The sequence below is a fragment of the Serpula lacrymans genome, assembly GCF_000218685.1.
Source record: "Serpula lacrymans var. lacrymans S7.9 unplaced genomic scaffold SERLAscaffold_6, whole genome shotgun sequence".
Taxonomy (NCBI): domain Eukaryota; kingdom Fungi; phylum Basidiomycota; class Agaricomycetes; order Boletales; family Serpulaceae; genus Serpula; species Serpula lacrymans.
In genome coordinates, this window is record NW_006763295.1 from 1,178,042 (window position 1) to 1,198,415 (window position 20,374).

General features: G+C 46.6%; 7 protein-coding genes across 7 annotated transcripts; 4 read left to right on the forward strand and 3 right to left on the reverse strand.

Moving 5' to 3' along the window:
* Positions 1-55: 55 nt before the first annotated feature.
* Positions 56-1,955, forward strand: SERLADRAFT_465730 (uncharacterized protein; the record flags this gene model as incomplete). Its single annotated transcript, XM_007317542.1, has 4 exons — positions 56-90; positions 143-1,641; positions 1,696-1,774; positions 1,835-1,955. 3 exons carry the CDS (start codon positions 463-465, stop codon positions 1,864-1,866), a joined length of 1,290 nt encoding a protein of 429 aa, XP_007317604.1.
* A 68-nt stretch (positions 1,956-2,023) lies between these two features.
* Positions 2,024-3,604, forward strand: SERLADRAFT_387519 (uncharacterized protein; the record flags this gene model as incomplete). Its single annotated transcript, XM_007317543.1, has 10 exons — positions 2,024-2,124; positions 2,181-2,214; positions 2,291-2,364; positions 2,423-2,484; positions 2,554-2,696; positions 2,755-2,850; positions 2,910-2,990; positions 3,052-3,233; positions 3,302-3,356; positions 3,416-3,604. The coding sequence occupies 10 exons, from the start codon at positions 2,111-2,113 to the stop codon at positions 3,467-3,469; spliced, it is 795 nt and encodes a 264-aa protein (XP_007317605.1).
* Positions 3,605-4,028: 424 nt separating this feature from the next.
* Positions 4,029-4,555, reverse strand: SERLADRAFT_387526 (uncharacterized protein; the record flags this gene model as incomplete). The annotated part of the gene is given in 2 exon segments (XM_007317544.1): positions 4,029-4,064; positions 4,078-4,555. The coding sequence occupies 1 exon segment, from the start codon at positions 4,502-4,504 to the stop codon at positions 4,091-4,093; it is 414 nt and encodes a 137-aa protein (XP_007317606.1).
* Positions 4,556-5,161: 606 nt separating this feature from the next.
* On the reverse strand, positions 5,162-5,788 carry SERLADRAFT_387528 (uncharacterized protein; the record flags this gene model as incomplete). Its single annotated transcript, XM_007317545.1, has 1 exon — positions 5,162-5,788. A coding segment is annotated over one exon (281 nt), but the record flags the coding sequence as incomplete, so codon positions are not given.
* Positions 5,789-7,841: 2,053 nt separating this feature from the next.
* SERLADRAFT_437221 (uncharacterized protein) lies at positions 7,842-8,352 on the forward strand (the record flags this gene model as incomplete). Its single annotated transcript, XM_007317546.1, has 2 exons — positions 7,842-8,163; positions 8,222-8,352. The coding sequence occupies 2 exons, from the start codon at positions 7,842-7,844 to the stop codon at positions 8,350-8,352; spliced, it is 453 nt and encodes a 150-aa protein (XP_007317608.1).
* Positions 8,353-15,835: 7,483 nt separating this feature from the next.
* On the reverse strand, positions 15,836-19,142 carry SERLADRAFT_465743 (uncharacterized protein; the record flags this gene model as incomplete). The annotated part of the gene is made up of 13 exons (XM_007317547.1): positions 15,836-16,083; positions 16,147-16,213; positions 16,272-16,615; positions 16,672-16,898; positions 16,955-17,093; positions 17,157-17,533; positions 17,591-17,789; positions 17,846-18,182; positions 18,243-18,406; positions 18,459-18,544; positions 18,598-18,672; positions 18,731-18,828; positions 18,893-19,142. 13 exons carry the CDS (start codon positions 19,051-19,053, stop codon positions 15,943-15,945), a joined length of 2,415 nt encoding a protein of 804 aa, XP_007317609.1.
* A 461-nt stretch (positions 19,143-19,603) lies between these two features.
* SERLADRAFT_465746 (uncharacterized protein) lies at positions 19,604-20,165 on the forward strand (the record flags this gene model as incomplete). Its single annotated transcript, XM_007317548.1, has 3 exons — positions 19,604-19,640; positions 19,666-19,820; positions 19,876-20,165. Coding segments are annotated over 2 exons (192 nt in total), but the record flags the coding sequence as incomplete, so codon positions are not given.
* Between the last annotated feature and the right edge of the window lie 209 nt (positions 20,166-20,374).

Consider the following 20,374-nt stretch of genomic DNA (forward strand, 5'->3'; position numbering starts at 1 on the left):
GAGCATGGAGTCAATTCTGCTGCGCATATCAATCGCGTCGAACAAAACGCAAATCTGCGCCACTTGAGAGCGGTAGTGCCACGAGTGGATGAGAGTGGAAGCGGTGATCGTAGTGTCAAAACTAGGGCGAGTGTGGAGAAGATTCAGAAGAAGTCCTCCAACATATTGATAGTCAAAAAAGAAGATGACGGAGATAGCAAGCCCTTTGATGAAGGTTCTAAGAATGTCAATAATCTGGCGCATGAAAACGCAGTCTTAGCAACGGCGCCAAGTGCTGATGATCTGTCTGTTAATCGTGCAGACAAATTGGAGCCATATGTTGAAGCTAGTGGTTCTATCACCGAAGTCAATGCAGTGATACCTCCGAAGTCGAGACCCAAACCTCTCATATATGGCAATTCGGTGAATCCCTCCCGAGCACAGGCTGAAAACGACATCATTACCACGGGAGATTTAACTTTCATGCCAGGTCAATCTTCGCCTGACAACCACGCGCAAAGCCTTGGTTATAGTACCGTGCATGTTTCAGATCAAGCTCAATCAGGACCAGTCGTTAACACTTCTATACGTCCTCATCACATACAACCAACTCCAGTTGTGATTCCTCACACTGTCGAGAACCAGCCTGATGCAAGTGTCTCAGTTATGCACCTGAGGGGTGCCCCCAATCAAGCGGGTGGCTCCTCAGAAAAGCTTGCCGATAACTACACAGCTCGGCAAGGCGTAGAAAGGACGCCAGAGACCCCTGTGTCTGTGGGGGGCTCTGACGTGTATAGTGCAGGTGTCGCTTATTTCAATGCTGATGAAGTGCAAGATTGTGACCGAGATCAGACGAGTAACTTGCGGGGTGATGGCGAGAACGAGCAGCACTATAATACGCAAGATGGTTGGGCATCTCAACGACGATCCAGTTGTTATTCCCCAAGCGATCATTCACCTCCGCCTCCAGCAACCTCCCATGAATTCAACAATCGCAACGACCGTTATCCACAACATTCTCCTGCATTACATTCGCCTCCCTTAGAGCACCATCCTTTGCCAATGGTTGGAAGGAAAAGGGCGCGTGACTCTGATGAATGGTTTGGAACCGAGACTAGCTATAGGCCACGCAGGCTTCGGCCCGATGAATCAGATCGTAATATAGAAAGGGGTTGGAGGGGCGAGCGGCCACCGTCCCCTAGATGGCATCCTCCAGCTGCTACTCGTAGACGTTCACCTACTCCAGAGTGGCGGCGGCGGCATGACGACGAGCAGCATTTCAGGCGCTCACCTTCTCCTGGCCGGCAAAGGGTGATTTACAGACGACAAGTTTCACCGATATCACCTCACCGAGCTGATGCATTTCCTCCTCATCCAAGGATAACGCGTCCTGAGGGAGCCAGTAGAATCCCACCGAAAGCATCATCTAGCTATAGACCATCATATCAAGATAATGAGGACATGGGTTTTAGTGAGACAAGGGATCCTCGTGTCAGGTTACAAGAAAAGGGTGGTTGGACTTCTGAAACGCAGACTTATACACCTCGCTATCGTCAAGATACTGAAGATATCGTTGAATCATTGCCACCGCATGATGATGACCTGGGCGGTGACCACGCATCGTTGTTGTCCCGTATGAGTGACACACAGCAGCCTCTACAAGTAGGGCCATCTCGGAGTACAGTAGTTATAAGTAATGCTGACGTTTCTGTACAGACTTTCACACATCAACGAGGTACCGCTAACAGAGGCAGGGGACGTGGACGTTTATCGCTTATGTCCAGGTTATCGAGTGGTATAGCACCTCTGCAGGAACGTCTTTCGGGGTAGTTCTCATCCTCATTTTCTTTTGCAGTCGAAGCTACGAATGATGCAAGGACATTTTAACTTGCTCCATAACACATGTTTCAAAGTGCCGCTTCCTAATAATTTACTTCATGTAACATAACTGTGAATGTGAATGTCATTACATTAAACCAATTGCTGTGATTACGTGATACGCAATAGCACTGCATTTCCGGTGTATTCATCGCTAGCAGTCAGTATCCCCGTGTACAATAGAACTGCGACAATACAAGCTCGTTGAATATCCATCTTCCTAGTATACTGTATTTCTGAGAAATCTTGTGATATGAGTTGGTCCGGGTACGCATTTTAGCCACATCCACAATGCTAATTATGTACTAACGCCATCGAAACAGATTCAAGAAGGGCGTAAACAGAGCGGGTACAACGGTATGCAGCTACACTCTGGCTTTGGCATCAAGGCGTATATACTCCCCATACTCACCCATACGTGACAACCGTTCAGCTGCTACAAAAAACTGGTCAAATTGAACGTACTGTGGATAGGGAGTTTGCAGATGAAGAGTCCAAGTACAGAGCGTATGTTTCTTTGGATCATAGTGCACGTGCGAATGAGTAACTCACAGTATATCGCAAGGTATGAGAAGGAATGCCAAGTTCTTCAGAAGGACAGCAAGATCTATGGTGATTCCATGCGAGGTCTGTAACGTCTTGCACCTGAGAATCCTGAATCTAACTGGAACCTTGCCATCACTGCACCGTTCACAGCCATGACTGCTGCTCAGGTACGCATAGCAGAAACCATCGAGACGTTTTATGGTGCCGCAGATAAAACATCTGATGGTGCCATGGCTGGTCACGCTTTCAAAAGCGCCATAGAGGATCTGGATGGTGGTATTCAAAGAGAACTTGTGCGTATTATATCTACTGATATAAATCTACACCCCGGTCTGATCGCGTCGTGACCAGGATGCACCTTATAGAACTACTATAATGGAGCCGCTGGGCAAAATGAATGCTTACTTCCCGGTTATAAACGAGCATATATCCAAACGGAACAAGAAGGTAACTCGAAATGTCGTTGTGGTAGTTGTTTGTGATTAAGCAATGTTTTTCTTTGTCAGCTACTGGATTACGATGCCTCTAGGAGTAAGCTACGGAAAGTCATCGATAAGCCGAGTGAAGATCCCACCAAGCTGCCCAAGGTAATATAGTTCATGCCATACTTTCGCTTCAGCGCATTGCTCACGTTCTCGGTACGACAAGGCTCAACAAGAACACGATGATGCCAAGGAGGTTTTCGATATGCTCAACGAACAGCTTATCACCGAACTCCCTCAGCTGCTCGATCTCCGCGTTCCTTTCTTTGATCCGAGCTTTGAGGCCATGATACGCATGCAGTGCAAATTTGCTGAGGAAGGCTACGAGAAGATGAGTGCCGTACAGAGGTATGTGAAAGTGGCTCTCGCAAGCAGTGTTCGAGTGTTTTTTTTTTACCTGAACGATGGCCTTTTAGATACTTTGCAGATAACATCAGAGACGATTACGCCGCTGGACAGTTGGATGCACAGGTGGGCGATATATTCCACCAGTATCTCTTTTTTTTACTTATGCTGGTGGATACAACTAGGTGGAAGGAATCCTCGAAGAAATGAGGGAGCTTTCAATATGCGGTGCGAATTAAAGGACGATCGTGTGATGACTGGGCGTTGTAGGAGTGAGAGAGCATCGTGGTGTCTTCGTGTTGTATAATTACTTTCAGTACATGGCAGTATTACTATTCTTACAATTCCAGATATACCTGCCAAAGAAGCTTTCTTTAAAAAAAAACTGCGAGGAAGGTTACAACTAAACTTGAATGTTTTTCGACCAGAAAAGACTAGCGACGGAAGCAAACATAACATGATATACAAACGAGGGGGATTAATAGTGAAATTAAAAGCGTAAGACATTCATGAGGGGAAGATGGAATAGATGTATACATGTCAAGAAAGGTGGAAACGAGAAATAGTGGTAACTTTTTGTTTTTGTGTTTTCTTTGTATTATCATACAAGAATCTAATCCTGCCCAGGAACGAAAGAAAAGATGCAACGTAAAGCGATAAATGGCACAATGCAACATGAGATATGCACGAGGGGGGAAAAGAGAATGGTTCCAACCAAAAAGAAAAGAAACATTGGAAAGATAAATAATGAGGAAGATGCTACAAGAAAAAGTGCCAGATACAAAAAATAGCAAAGTGATGGAAATATGACCATATAGCGAGGCTAGAGAAAAGAGTAAAAACAAGAAAAACCATTTTATTCAAGGTCCAAAACTCGTCAAAGCCAGACAACCCAACCACACCATCTCTACCGCAGCCCTCCCGATTGGGGTCAACAACACATCTGACTCCTCCTCTTCATTTTCAGGAGGAGGCACATCAGGCGTCAACGTCTCGGAAGCGGGAGGCGGCATGCACAGACCCAACTTGCCGAGGCCCTCGGGCACGAATTCAAAACCTTTATCCCGACTAGAACTGTGGCTGATAACCGTATCGTCGATATGATCCTGCCGAAGTGCTGGTGATGGGAGATAGGACATGGCTTCCCATATCGCGCCCGTTACCGACAAACCCTCGCTCGGAACTCGGACGCCCGATCCACGAAGCTCGCCGTACGCTACGAGTCGAGCGCAGACGCGGAAGGAGGTCAGGAGGACGTACTTGCGCTCCGCCATGTCGATCGTGCCCTCTGATGTTGACTGCGACTTTGACTTCTTCTTGGACGTCGAAGGCTCAGGATCTTTCCCTTTATTACGCCCGTCGAATGGGACGTAGTACACGAGCAGATACTGGCGATCGTCAACGGCAGGAGCTGAAGGCGGGGCCCCCGTATTCTGCGCCATCGTCCTCGAATCTGTATCCCTAGGCCACAGCGGAAGCAGCATATACAAACTGTCATCCGGAACCTGTTCAAAGATGTCCCTCGTCGTCCTCTGCTTCGTTTTAGCCTTTGACACTGTCATCTGCTTTGCCTTGTTCTGGTGCAGCAAGCCAACGTCTTTGAAAGACTCGTTGAGGCCTTGCATTAGCCGCTCGTTGCCTTCTTGCACAGGGGCGGGCGCCGTCGTGATCCACGGTGGGGAGTATGCATTTTCAATCGAAGCAGAAGATGGACCGAGTGCATGATCGGCGTGCCTACTAGACGAACTACTCCGCCAAAATCCTTTGAAAATCCCAAACGGACCACCCGAGTCAGTGTTGTTAGACCGAGAAGGGGGTTTGGAATGGAAATGGGAAACATCGTTCGGATCAAGCGTTGCAAACGCCTCTGCATGGGGCGTGCGCGTTACGAGGGGCTCGTCTAGGTCTATAGAGTCGCGATGGCCACGACGAGGGTGGTGCTGATGATACCCGCGAATCGAGAAAGCCTGCTCCTTCTCCAACGACATTGGCAAAGGTTCGACGGGAGAGACAGGCCGACTGCCAACAGACCTCCGTCTTCCCACCGTTGTCGAGGCCGAGAGTGTGGGCGACAATGTCACTTTGGATGTCGACGCCCTCGCAGGGGCAGAAACAATCTGATCAGACTTGATGTTCACACTGTCCATACTGCTGGTCTGACTCGTAGCAGTCGCGCTAGAATCTGCGCCCTCCGTCTGCTTGTTCTGTTTTCCCTTCTTCTTGTTCGCCTTCTTCTCAGCTTTTGCAGCCTCCTTTGCTTTTGCAGCCTCCTTTGCTTTTGCAGCCTCCTTTGCTTTTGCAGCCTCCTCCTTCTCCTTTGCGCGCTTGATGTCCTTCTCGCGTTGTTCCCGCTCGCGGAAGGAGAGACTGTGGTTGGTTGGCCGGGCCGTCCGGTCTGAGCCTGATTTGGAAGATGCATTGTCGAGGAAGCCATGCGTGTTCAGTTTGCCCGTCGTCTTCGTACTCGTGTATTGCTCCTGCACTCTCTTAGGCGCAAGCATAATGCCACCGCTGCTCGACATGTGGGGACTCCTAGAGGTATTGCGACGCCCGGCACCCGAATTGAAGAGATCGTAGGAACGGAAGATCGAGAACGCGATCGCCCTCGAGTGTTTGTGTATGACGCCGCTCGGACCACCGCGGATGTTTCCCTTGGAGTACGGATCGTGAATATGCCGCACATTGATGCGTTGCTGCGGAGCCTTGCCAGGGTCTGCAGAAGTAGCTACAATGAACGAGACATTGTCAACGGCTGCATTTATTAAGAATCATAATATTATAAAAGGGATCGAAGAGGGGGGACCTACGTCTGAGAGCCAATCGGTCAACTTTGAACCGCCCGATATACTCGTTCCTCCACAGCTCTTGTGCACCGGGGAGCATCGATTTTTTGGCCTTGTCTGCGGCTGCGGAGGTCTGGACGACGATGGCGACGCTTGCGCGGCCTCCAGAACGTACGGATGAACTGGCACTTATGCCGAGGCCGTCTGCCTTTTCCTTCCTGAAGCACCACTTTCCGTAATTCCCGTCGACGCTCTTCACCATCCCCGTGAACGTATCATCGCCGCTTCCAAGCGTGGCCGTGCTCGTCCTACGCCCCGTGTACCATGGTGTAAGACTAGAAAAGACGGAGGCGGAGGGCTGGCCTTGGTGAGACCTTCGTGCTGGCTGTACATACGACAGCGTTGAGGAGCGACGAGAGCCTATGCTACCGCCGTCTGAATTTCTAGAAAGAATATAGGTGAGATTAAGACCGTCGTAAACGTTTTCAGAAACGTTTTGTTGTTGCTGTTGATGTTCCTGAGCATGAACCTGAGCCTCTAAGGTGCGCCAGTCGCCGCGGCTGAGAGGCTCGCTCTTTGGGGTGACGGCGTCAGGATCGCCGTTTGAGCTGATGAGAAGATGAGCACTTCCGACGTCATCGTCGAGGCTGCGACTGGGCCTGCGAAGGGTCAGAATGCTATCATCGCGACTGCGTACGCTGGCGCCATCACCAGAGATGGCACCTGGGATGGCCATGGGAAGACTGCCCCTTCTTCCAGCTGCGATGGCATGATGAAAGAAAGGGGTGGGAGAGCCCATATCGTATTCATCAATATCTGCCAGATCGTCGCGGGCAAAGATGACGGGAGATGGGATATTTTCGCCATAGGCCATGTCTTCCTCGTCACTAAACTCGTATTTGGATCGAAAGCTGGAGGGAGAGCTTGATCTGGAGCTGGCGAGGGATGCGGAGGACGAAGGAGCTGCGTCGCGACGGATGTGGCCAAAGGTGTGTTGCGATGCAGCGTCCGATTGGAACCTGCCGCGGAGAGCACTGATGGAGACATCAGAGCTGTGGATGGGATCTTCGCTGTCTTCATCGTCTGTCTCGACAGGAGGACGCGGTCTGCGATGGACAGCTGGCGGACTTCTGTTGCGGGCGTGGGGAGACGCGGGCTGAGACGGAGAGGAAGAGGGGATTGAAGCTGGGCGTCCTGGACCCTGCGGTGGATGACTGCTGATAGAACGAAAAGAGGGAGAGGCGAGAGAAGGGCGGGGGGTGCGATCTGCATTGGATTGAGGAAGGATGGGGGTGAGGGGGCTGATGGACTCGATAGGGTCCGAGGTCGAGGATGGTGCGTTGCCAAAGGTAAAGGTGGCTAGATTCGAATAGAGGTTTTCGTGGGTTGTGAAGGGATTTGGGAGTGAAGTGGGGAGAGTATGTAGAGAAGAGGTGGGCGGGCGTGTGAGGTGTATGGCTGGGAGGGGACTGGGGAGAGTGAGCGGGGAGCGGGAAGAGGAGAGGAGACTCACGTCTTGTTCTGTGCTGCAGCGAGTGCGGCGAGATCGTGTTCGTTGTTCAGAATGCGTGGATCGACAATGTGGTTTCCGACTGGAGACGCCATGGGAGAACGAAAGACGGGCACTGCGGTTCTTGACGACCAGCTCTTAGCACCTCATCCACTACAACACAATATGTCGTCTATGTCCTCGACAGCGACAACGACAGCGATGGGCGGGCTCGTCTGCTTTCTCTTTTTTTCTTGTTTTTCTGTTTTTAAATGTTGGTGGATTGCAAGCTTTCTCTGTCACACTCGTCCCCGCCGTCGTCGTCACGTGCCAGCCCTTATGCCCTCTTTGGCTCTCGTCTCGCTTAGCCTCCCAACGTTATTCTCCCCTCGGCCCCGCCTCCTTCATCATGAAACCATCAGCCTAGCTTCACATCCTTTGGCACCGCCAATGCACTCCCACTCCACCATCATCATCCTCAGCACCCACCTCCTGGCGCACAACAACCCGAATACCATCAATCTCGCGCACCCTTCCGATCTCCCCATCGCTCGGCCAGGGACGCCCAGTCAGCATCCCCCGATTCGCTTACCCGGCGTAAAATATCCGCTCACTCAGCATCTGACCGCCCTCTACGTCCCTCTTCTCCATCCGGCCCCTGGTAGCCTCACTACTATCTCGTCCACCACTTCCTCCACCACTTTTCTGCACTTTCTCAGGCTTTTCTCGCCGGTATCATCACACGCCCACCGGTCTTTTAATTCACACTCCCATCTCGACATGTTTTAAATTCCCACTGCTCTTTTACCCCAACAGCGACGACCAGAGGTTTGGCTCAGATCAATTTTGAGACATTTTTGCGTTCAATTCGCACTCCCGTACGTCATTACACAATGAATGGCGCTCATTTACCTCATGACGTCATCGGCCTGGTGGCGTAGTTGGTTATCGCATCTGTCTAACACACAGAAGGTCCCCTGTTCGAGCCAGGGTTAGGTCAATTTTTTCCCTCCTCTTTCCTCCTTGGTAAATTCCATGGCTCTCTGGGGAGGATAGATACACAATATATACTGTTGTTGGATACATTTTGGCATTAGTATATGTGTTGGTAATTGTGCTCTACAAGTGTAAAATGTTGGTGTTACCTACACTGCCAAAAGAAGGTGGCAACCAGTTGACACAAGGTGCTTGACCAGCTAATATCAGCCACAATATCCTGTCTAAATCTAAAAGATACTGTGATTAATTTTATTATTATCATATCTGGCAGGCCCAAGGTTACTTTTGCAGTGATAGCCCAAGCACATTTTAAACTCCAACCACTATAAAAGGCAGTTAACCATGAGGTAGATTTACAGATGAGAACTAGAACTATTACATTTTTTGGCCAGACCAAGTCTATTTTTGAAAGCAGGCCAGAGTTTTGTAAATGCAAATCAGACTATTATTGCTATTTGTACCAAAAATGGCCATGGGTTGAATACACCAAAATTGTTGCTTTGTTTATGGCAAACTGGTAGGATGATTGAACATTAGTAGCTCATCAACAGCGTTAACTTGTGGGTTGGTATCAACAAAGATTCCTCAGGTGAGTTGGCTATAGGGGACTATGCCAGAAACATGTAGATTGTTGATAATGTTTGCTGTCAAATACAGGAGCAGAACAGCAGTTAAATATTGAGCCTGGCAGTGGCTCAATCAAAAATCTCTCTTAAAAATGTGGTACATCCAATCTGTATTTCTTGTTTCCATGCTATTGATGGTCTTCTGGAGGGCACTGACTTGGAGTAGTTGACTAGTCATTGATTCTCAAGCCTGGCTATCCTAGCAGTCTCTTTTAACGGTGTGGTCCAAACCATTCACTGAGGACTTACAATAGGTCCTTATCCACATGCACTTTGAACATGGCCTATCAATTGGTGAGATAGCAACAAAAATAGAACTTAAAGAACACACCATCTGAAAGACTGTGCAACTTTACTGTGGGACTACCTTGCCTCATACTGAAAAGGCTCCACAGGCCCAGAAGCTTGACAACCATGATGCAGAAGTAGGTTGCTGGCTATGTGTATACAGGTTGCTAGTACTCATTTTCACCGGTATGTGGAAGCTTGTATTGAACAAGCACCAGATATTTTTCTTGACAAGCTCAGGCAATGAATGCAAGATACTATTGGCAAAGATATCTGTTATGAACTGTATTTACTAAGGACTTTATTCTCTTTTCTTACGTAGCTACATACCGCTACTTACCAACCTATTCCCACATACCATTACCTATTACAGTACCACCCGTCCCTGTTTGTTCAACACAAATGCCTACCCTAAAATAGGGACTATATATACACACCTGTATTGTAGTTACCATCTCCAATACAATTGTACGCTTCAACAGTGTAACTTGGTATTCATCAGTTAAAACCTCATCATCAGAATATGTCTCAAACCCGTTCCAAACAGGCTTATCAGAAACCATTTGCACTTCCAGAAACCCAGTGTTACCAGGCTTGCACATTAAGTGTAACAATGTCTCTTTTTATATGATCTGGGATTTACTTAAGAAGAAGAAAAAAGGATTCACCATAAAGAAAGTGTGGTTTTCTCTACATTCCCTTGGTGTCTGGTAGAATGATTATATAACAATACCCAAAGTTTGTAGACTCTGATGCACATACAGTAACTCAAGGAGTAGTGATAAAGGGAGGGTAGAGTTGGCAGACTCAAGATAGTAGGAACAAGTTCATTGTTGGTATATAATATATAACAGGACAACTTACTGAGGAGCCTCTATCTATTGCAAGGGTATATATACCTAGTTGGCGCACCTGGCGCTGCTGGTTGTTGTTTTATTGGGTGGCCTGCACCCTGTTTTTGCAGTCTTGGGACATGCACCCCTCTTGGATGCAACTGTAGCAGCTCCCCTTGGATCTGTGCATCTGCCCTCCCTGGACTGCGCTGGTATACATAGGGGCCCCCTGCCCCGCATTAGGAAAAACACTTTGGCTATATAGACTCTGATAGCACTATAGTTGCAAATATAGCTGTCATAGTGATCATAGCTGCAATAGAAACCATCCATTCAGGAACAATGTGCTCTTATAGTACTCTTATAGTTGGCTATAGCTTCTTATAGCACTTATAGCATATGGCTGACTATATAAGCTATGAGAGAGTTGGTGGCTGATTTGAAAAAAAATAATCACACACACACTTCAGTCACCCTCCAAATGGGGGCATCTAGGTTGAACATTGTGTGTAAAACTATCAACCTAAATGCCTGTTTTTTTGGGCAGATCCCAGGACTTGGGATGGTCCCCACGTAATTTACATCTGGGCAAATCTCATCCCTGTGGGATCATCCCAGGGGATTATCCCACAGAAATGTCACATGTCACAAGATGTCAGGGGGGCCAATAACAGAAAAAGTGGCTTTTCCCAGATCAGCAATACCAATAGATCACTAATTGGAAATTGATGCTTGAGCACTAAACAATGACAAGTAGTAGTATGACTTGTAATGAGGAAATAGGTACCTGGAGAAATATGAATATTGTTTGAACAATGAACAACTGGAAGATAATGAATACTGTACCATTCTGACCTTAGATTACTTTGTGGCTCAGCTGTGAGCAAGAACCTCAGATCAATATGTCAAGCATTTGGTTTGGTTTGTTATGGCAGTTGTGCTGTGTCAAACCTAAAGGTTGAAATAGTACAATAATTCATATGTACGTCTGAATGAAAATCCATTATACAGAACTACCTAATCACAAGTCAGCCATGTGAGAAAAAGCTAGCATCAGAGCAAAAGCTACATATTTGCATTTCACTGGTTGAGGCTGGCTCAATATCATGGGTATGTAAGTGGCCCAATGAATGTTCAGTTTTTAGAGGTGTGCTAGGGTCCCATGTATCAAGAAGTAGGGATAGTAAATGACAAATGGTTTGTTGTTGAAAATTTGAATAGATGATCTGAGAACATGGTATATTGTTCTCACCTGAAATATGGAATAAGTTTGGTGTGAGCGAATAAGGTTGAAGCCTTAAAGCAGTGAGATAGTGAGGAGATCTAGATAGTTGTTGTGGTTTGGTTGATGACCAAAGATTTGATTGACAACCATAAATTACATTTTCTTGATAGATGTATATTAGATGCCTGTGATATCTGCAATTTAGTTAATGCTGTACTTGGGTGCTAATCAGCAGCATAAAAACTTGTGGTACTTATTTTGTAATGTATGGTAATCTATATACTACATCTGTGCATGTTTTAGGAGGATCTTATCAGTGTGTGAGAATGTGGAACTATCTCCAAGCCTGCATAAGGATATCCCCGAGCTAGAGGCAGATTCCAAGAGTATTTGGGATAATCCGAAAGCTAGGAATTGTCCTTGGCTGAGGGGCAGATCTATAACGCTGTCAATGATGAGAACTGTAGTTAGAAAACCACACACAAAACAAACTAACACACAATCCTCCCAGATTCCACAGAACTTGTGTATGGGCTTTGCTTCCTAGAACAGTGGAGTGGTCTGGTTGTTTGTGGGGTGGTACGTATGACAATCCTTCAAAGTCAAACCCAAGGATGTATGGGTGTGGGTTTTGAGGAGGAGGGATAGTTGAATTATAGAGGATAGGGGCTTAGTGACGAGTATGGACAAGCACTACCTTGCTAATTGTAGCACAAGGTAGGTTTGAGAACGACAAGATGATGGTGTGACAAGGTTCCCAGTGATAGCAGGCTCCTGACGCACAGACTGTAGTGCTCAGAAGGACTATAATTGAAAGGGATAATAATGACTTTGGAAGTGACGAGTGACAATGACAGCAGTTAACAGCAGTAGCAGTGGGAAGTGTTGTGACCACACTGGATCACAAGTAGCAGAGAGTGATAAAATTGGATAATGACCAGACCAGGGATTGAACCTGGAACCTTCTGGATACATGCCAGCTGCTCTACCAATTGAGCTATATGGCCAAGGTTATACAATGTAGGATTTTAAACATGATATGCAACCACGGACATCTTACACAGAATAGCTGCTGCATACTGGGCTGGCTTACAAATCAGAGGTAATATCCTATGGAGTATTGGTATGTCAGAGTATATTCTAACAGAGAGTAGTGAACTTGAGATTAGAGAAGAAGTCTGGATTGGAGTTCTTGTTGTTTTTTTTACAAGGTAAAATACAGGGGTTTATATAGTAAAAGAAAGGGAGGCTATGCACAGTATAGCTGTGCAAAAAGAATGAGAAAGAACATGAAGGAAGGAATGTATGCTGACAAATCCTGCATAGGTAGTATAGGATAAGATTGTCAAAATAAGGAAAAGAAAGAGATAGAACAATAAATGCTGTGTAAGTAATGTCACAGGTTTGTACAGCCATAAAATAAAGTCCAAAAACAGAAAAAAAGCAAGAAAATCATAGAGTCATGGGAAGATGCAGTAAAAAGAGGATGAAGAAAAACAATATCAGTATCAACACAGTTCCTTTATTGTCAGTCAGGCATTCTAAAAAAATATGTGTCCATAAAAATGATTCAAAAATCAAAAATAATTGCACTGTAAATGAATGTTCTGCTGAAAAAAAAGAAACTGGAGCCACCGGTCCACCACCTAGTCCAAATCCGACAGTTCCATGGCCTTACCAATGGACTGGTTGCGTTGGACCACCTGATCAAACAAGGGACGGAGAGGAGTAGTTCCAATTTGGAACAAGTGAGTCCCAGGCAGCGTGTGGTAGCTGTAGCTGTAGCGAAGACGATGGACAAAAGATAAGTGTACCCAAGTGAATGGGACAGCGATGAACATGGGCAACGCAAGGGGATGAACCTTCTCCAGCTCAAAAACTACCCACCCACGCTCCAACCAGGCAAGATGAGCGACCAATGTTTTGATAGTATATGATGGCAGATTGATGTCATGAAGATGGACCTGTTGCCCTATTTGGACCAGCCGCCGGGGCTTTGCTGATATTAGCAGTGGCACGTGGTAGTCAACGGATCGGCGACGGAAGCGGATAGGAAGTGGTAATATCAGAAATGGTGGGGGTGCAAATAAAATGAGGAGGAGGAGGGTGGAGGTGACGAAAAAGTGGATTAGAATGGGGATCCAGAAATGACCGTCAGGTGAGAATAAAAAGGAGAGGAAGGGGCCCATGGTGGGGCTAGGCAAAGGAAGGGGAGTAAGGGAAACAACAAAAGCGAGGGCGCAATGCAATGTGTAGCCAGTGGCGACGCAAAAATTTGCCAAAATGCCGAAATGCGGAAAGTACCGAATGGAAAAGCAAAGGTGAGCATGACTGGATTGCCTAATAGAGGTGGTGCTGATCAGCCACAAGTTCGAAAAAGGCAATATTAATTACTATTCCACATGGCACTGTGCCTGTGTGGCGCAAAGGCAAGTCTTTTTGAATATTTGCTTTGTTATTGACACCTGTCCATGCTACCAATCAACTTTGGTGCATGACACCGGCCGCCAGGGCTTTGCTGATATCAGCAGCGGCACGTGGTGGTCAACGGATCAGCGACGGAAACGGATAGAAAGTGGTGACATCAGATATGGTGGGGGAGCAAAGAAGATGAGGAGGAGGAGGGTGGAGGTGACAAGGAGGTGAACCAGAATAGGGATCCAGAAGCGACTGTTGGGTGAGAATAAAAAAGAGAGTAAGGGTCCCATGGTGGGACTGAGTAAAGAAAAAAAAGGTAAGGGAGGGCGACAAAAGTGAGGGCGCAATGTGTAGCCAGTGGCAACGCAAAAATTTGCCAAAATGCCAAAATGCGGAAAGTACTGAATGGAAAAGAAAAGGTGAACACGACTGGATTGCCTAATAGAGGTGGTACTGATCAGCCACAAATTCAAAAAAGACAATATTAATTACTATTCCACGTGGCACTGTGCCTGTGTGGCGCAAAGGCGAGTTTTTTTGAATATTCGCTTCATTCTTGACACCTGTCCATGCTACCAATCAACTTTGGTGCATGACAACGCCTTTACTTATACCGAACTAATGGAGTGAAAGACGTTGAATCTATAGCAGGTAGTTGATCTAGTTTATTTAGAGGAATTCGAAAGCTGAAGTATGTACAGTGAAAACTAGCTACTTATATATGTAAAGGAATGTGTCAGCCTTGAGGCGCTGACTGAGAAACATGAGGATATGGCATGTATGATGAGTGAGGTAGTCATGTGACTTAAGGTCACGTGATGAGATAAGATAAATACTACTATGTGATTAGATATGGTGATATTAGTGTTTCTATATCGGATTTGGAGAGATAAGATGAGGTTTTAGGTTGCGGAGTTTTGGATTGTGACATTACCCCCCCTTTAGGACTTTTGTCTCGAAAGGTAGGGTTGAGTTTGCCGTTTTCCCAGTTGAATAGTCTACAATTGTATGATGGTTGGGTGAGATTTTCGAAGGGTTGAAAATGTAATGCAAAATTGATTCATCGGGGTGCCGCCGGACAGTGGTCATGGAAGTCTTTGATCAGATCTGGAGAGTTTTTAACATTACTCTCGGATTCCCATGTTTGCTCTTCCTTTCCATAGCCCTTCCAATGAACCAGGTACTCTAACTTGCCACATTTCAATCGTGAGTCAAGTATTTGTTCCACTTCATATTCTCTTTTCCCATCCACTTCTGCAGGTGGCGGTGGCTTTGGTTTTTTCTGTCCTGGGAATGTCGGTTCTTTATAAGGGTGTAGAAGCTTTTTCTTAAAGACCGGATAGACATTTTTCCATTTCCCAGGCAGTTTGAGCTTATAGGCTGCCAGTCCGGTCTTTTTCTCGACTACGAAAGGTCCATGTTGTTTGTCGTCTAGCTTCTTGGATGGTCGGTTGGTAGTAATATGTTCTGCTTCGACGTATACATTATCCCCAGGTTGGTATTCCACACTGTCCCTTTTGTTTTTATTGTACATGATCTCGGCTGCCTTTACCAGAGATTTCTCTGCATTCTGTTGCACCTCTTTTATTCTCTCTACAAACTCCTCTGCACTTTCACTTTTCACTGCTTTATTGACTCCTGTAACCACCTTTGAGTGTTGTCCGTAATTTAAATAAAATGGGCTATATCCAGTAGCCGAATGTTCTTTATTATAAGAGAACTCTGCTAAGGGTAGCCATTCTACCCAATCATCCTGTTTATGATTCTCCCAGATGCCTTCAGCATCTTACACCAGTTTCATCTGGTGTCCAACTAGTAGTGTTTTTGTAAAGTCACACCAGTCACACACTGCCAAAATATCATGTTTTGGGTTCTGGGAACTTAATCGTTACGCTGTGGTGCTGGCCTGCACCTACAGTCCGAACTGACCACCAGCGACAGTATGGCGAAATTGGGGGGAGGCAAGCTCCTAATTACTGTGATATACTCAGCCATGAATAAAAAAGAACGTAATCACAAAATCAGTCTGTCTACTTCTGCTCTAAATAGTATCACATAGGACTTCCCCCACGTCTCCTTAGCTCGTCTTCCCCATCATTACTGTCAACATCGACCGAACGCGAGCGAATAGGTTGCGCCAGTACCGGCTGCGAAAAGTGTTCGCGGAGACGATCTGAGGCTTGACGTTGTACCTATACGATAGGATATTCTTAGAAAACCCGAAGTATGAGCATCACATTAATTTGCAAACATACCTCGCCTGCCACCGTTCTGGAGACCTGTATCAAGGGCCCTACTAGACCTAACTGTACAATCGCATACCTAAATGAATCCGCCACAATTCAGCTCATGAAAGGATGTTAAAGCACGTCGCACTCACGCTGAACCCAACGCACACAACAAGAATGCAAAGTAGAGCGGATTGAACAAAACCACCATCGCTTCGTTCCATCCCAGGATCACAAGAACGCCATACATCCAATAAGGTATCTGCGCAACACTCGACACTGTACTTCTCTTTGCCTCGACATAATACGCATCTGCATCTTTCCGGAAGCGCGCCGACAGATCCAACGATTTCGTCTCAGTGAAGACCGTAAGAGTCGCGGGAAAATCGAATTCCTCCGTCGACGAGAGCGAATCTGAAGGCTCGGAAGGAAGGGTATACTCATTCGAAGGGTCAACAGGGGCGATCTTGGAGTACCGAGGAATTAGTTCCAAAGTCTGGAAGTATATCAATCAATACATGGCCGAAGAAAAATAAACCAGTCAGGACACACCTGATCCTTCGCCTTTTTGAAAGCGCTGTCAATATCATCTTCAGGTTTCCAGACCCTTGGGACGCCGCTATCGTCATATCGGAACCGGTCCTCAAAGTGCCCTCTGAGCTTGCCAAGGATGACAGGGTCAGCAACTTGCTCGTCTATCTTGGCACGCAGCACAAGCCAAGCGCGTTTCCTCAAAGTTGCGAGCGCAGTGGTGTTTTCCTCCTCCGTGCAGTTGAAGCCTGCAGCCGTGGAGTTATTACACGTAGACAGATGATAAAAATAGTCTGATCCTCACTCTTTGCTTTCGTAAGGTAAGTAGCCTCGGCTTTTTCAAGCGTTGTCTTGAAAACGATAAGGACCCCGTCCCACATATCTGGTGCAGCTTTGTTAAGATGAATATCGACAGGCTCCGAAATCTGTCTTTTGCACGTTCTCTGCAATATATAATCAAAGGGCTCAGTCACCTTCAACTTTCAGCAAAGGACTAGCATCCGCACCTCGATCAGATTGACCATTTTCTTCGTCTCATCTTTCCTGCATTGGTCAGCTACAATGCCCACTTCCTCCCTTAGTAGTTCCACCTCGTCTTCCCAAGTCCAATCTGTATCTTCCAATAAGGCCTCCTTCGCACCTTCTGTGAACCGCGTTTCGCACTTTTCTCTTGCCTTGTTAACCACGACTGCAAAGTTATATCCTTCACCACGCATGCCCTCCAACATCTCTTTCTTGAATGCAACGAGACATGACTTGTGCAAATTCTTGAGCTGACCGAGGAAGAGAGGAGAAAGAGTGGAGTCGATAACAGAGAGAAGGTCAACACGTTTACGTTTGTAGACGCCTTGGTGATAACGAGATGCGTCGCGGTCATAGCGAGCTGTCAAAAAAGAGTCAACAGCTTCTCCTTTTATAAGGATTGTATCATTCTATTTACTGAGTGCTTGAGTTTTCCAGTTTCTCATCATTGAACCGAGTCCTTCCACAACTCGGCCTGCTTCAACTGGTCTTCTCTGTGGCTTGCTCTGTTCGTTGAATTCAGCGAGCGCTAGCGTAGATATCTCATCACAACGGAATTGCGCCAGCAGTTCCTGCTGAGTAGGCAAGTCGAGATCTTTATTTGTCTGGACTTGTTCCTGGTAACCAACGACAGGTCAGCTGTCGACCAAATTTCACAACAATATGGACTGACCCAGATGCCCTCCATGTAGAAAGCAACACCATCAGCAGGGATCCTCTTGTGGTATGCAGACTTAAAGAGATAGTCTTCCCTCCCCTTCTCCACAAACCTTTTTCGCAGTTGCTGCACCTCGGACTCGAATTTGTCAGCCGCAAGAACTTTATGAGGAAGTGCCGTAAATGAAAGGTCGAAGTAATCTGACAGTAGTCTGTCTTGTAGTTCGGCGGGCTTGGAGAGGCTCTCCCAGATTTTGTTAAGGTCCGCAGTCAGCGTGGCCTGGAGATTAGCAAGAGGTGTCACACCAATGTGATCTCGAATGACGAAAAGAAGGAGAGTCCGGCCACTCGTACTATTAAGTAGCATATTAGCCCAAGCCCCAGTAAAGACATGATTTTCATGAAAGACACACCCATCTTGGGCCTTTTTGCCAAACAAGCCTAAATTAACTTCAAAGACTGTCTTTAGCAGCCCCATGTTAGCCCCCTGGTACAGCCCGACTTGATGTTCCCAAAGATTGATGATGAGAATTTCTGAGGAGGCTAATGAGAACAAGGCTGACTTCCGCTCAAAATCCTATGAGACTAAAATCAATATGGCTATGCTTCAGAGTACCTGATAACCAAACCTGGTCTTCTCCCCGCTCCCGCCCGTCGGTACCTTCCACGTCCATGACCATAACACCCATGCCCTTTCCTCGGCACATCCAGATACCTTTATACCCACGAGTAAAACATGTAACGCCAACTTACAATGAGAAACCGTACCTTTGGTAGTCTGCCGTCGCTGTGACTCGTCCATGACATCGAAAGTTGTTCCAAACAATCGGTTGAGCAACGTACCTGTTGCAGTATCAGTCAGCGCGAAGAAATGACTTGGAATTCAGTTGCAAAAACTCACTTTTTCCCGTTGACTGTGAACCAAAGACGGCAACTATGTTATAGCTGAATCCCACGTCACGCAAGCCCCATCTGTCGATTTGGCTGGCCAGGTCAGGTCTAGTTGAAAGACGTAGGCTCAGCAAATAGCACAGTGAAATTTTCTCCCGAACATTAAACTAACGTGAAATTCTTCTCGTCGTTAATTACTTGTATCCGCTCTGAGCTTCCGAACTGCTGGGCGCCATTGGGTGTGTGCCCGTTGACGGGTGTAACTCCGTTTGCTTGCGCAGCTGGAGAAGCGTCAATGGGAACTGGCCGTATTCCCTGGTTGTCTGAAGACATTTATGGTGGTAAAATGAGGATTAAAAGATGTTGTGAACGGTAAGAAAACAGGACAACTGGAGATATGTGCAGTTATGATAAAGTCGACATGGACAACCGTCAGTCCAACTCACGACGCTGAACGAAGGCCAGCCACCAAAGGCACTTGTGCCACGCGACTGTTCTCACGGGTGCAGTGGCGATCGGCTTACTTAATCCAATGTATTGTTCGCTGTAACAGAGCGAACTTCAGGCGGTGTTGTGTTGCAAGAAAGCACGGATGACACGGGTTGTCAAAATGCACAGGTCTCGTGGAATGGATACTCTTATACACGCTGTGTGAGGCACTGAGGCTTCCATCTTTGTTGATTGTAGGTGAGGTTTCGACTTTTTATGTTTTTGGATCAGAAACCGTGACACGTTCATCGCACCAAGTGGGCTCAAGTGGGTTAGATCAATCAACACGCGCTTGGTTACCGTTGCTGCACCCGATTGGGCCGTAACTTACTTCTTAGAAATCTGGTTCAGCAGACTATATAAAGGGCGTCAGCTTTAAATATTCGTTTCAGTTGACTCCCACTTCATACGTCCCTTATACCACATACGTTCGCCCGCTCCTAATATCTCAAATGTACTTTCTCTGGAAAAAATACAAGGCCAAGAAGGCTGCTAAGGAGGAAGCTAAGAACCAGAGCCAGGGAACGAGTGGCGCCAACCAAGAGGGCAGGAAGAGCAATGACGAGAACTCTGCCCGCCCTGACGCTGTGCCCGAAGGTGGACGTGCTTAGGTTTGTCTTGATTATTTTATCGTATCAGAGCCACGTTCATGCTCATTGATAACAGATCCAGTTTCTGCCTGTTTTTTTTTTTGGCATGAGTCACTATGAGTGACTTCAACACGCTATGGGAGATGTCGTTTGAGTTGGGATAGATAGCTGTGGTGATCTATTCAGGATGGAGACGTTCTAGGGAAGGTCTTGGTTGCGTTGTTAATGTTGAGGCTTTAGCGTTTAAAGCTTACGGTATAATCACTTTCTTTGTTCCACATTCATGAATATCATACCATCTCGTTTGTGCTGCGCTACTTTTTTCTGCAAACACCAACACCAAATTTGGAGTATGAATGCCATGTCTATGACATACTCCACAGCGACGACATTCGGTTATAAAGTTGTACGTGACCTGTCTTCGCCATAGGGCTATGGAATTTTCCACGACACAGAAAAGTGATGGTAGAATGGAGCGTAACAAGACTTCGACCGGTTACACCGAAGCGGCCATTTTGTGTGAAATTGGTCAATATATTGACAGGAACAATAATTGCCAGCGTCTTTGCATCCCT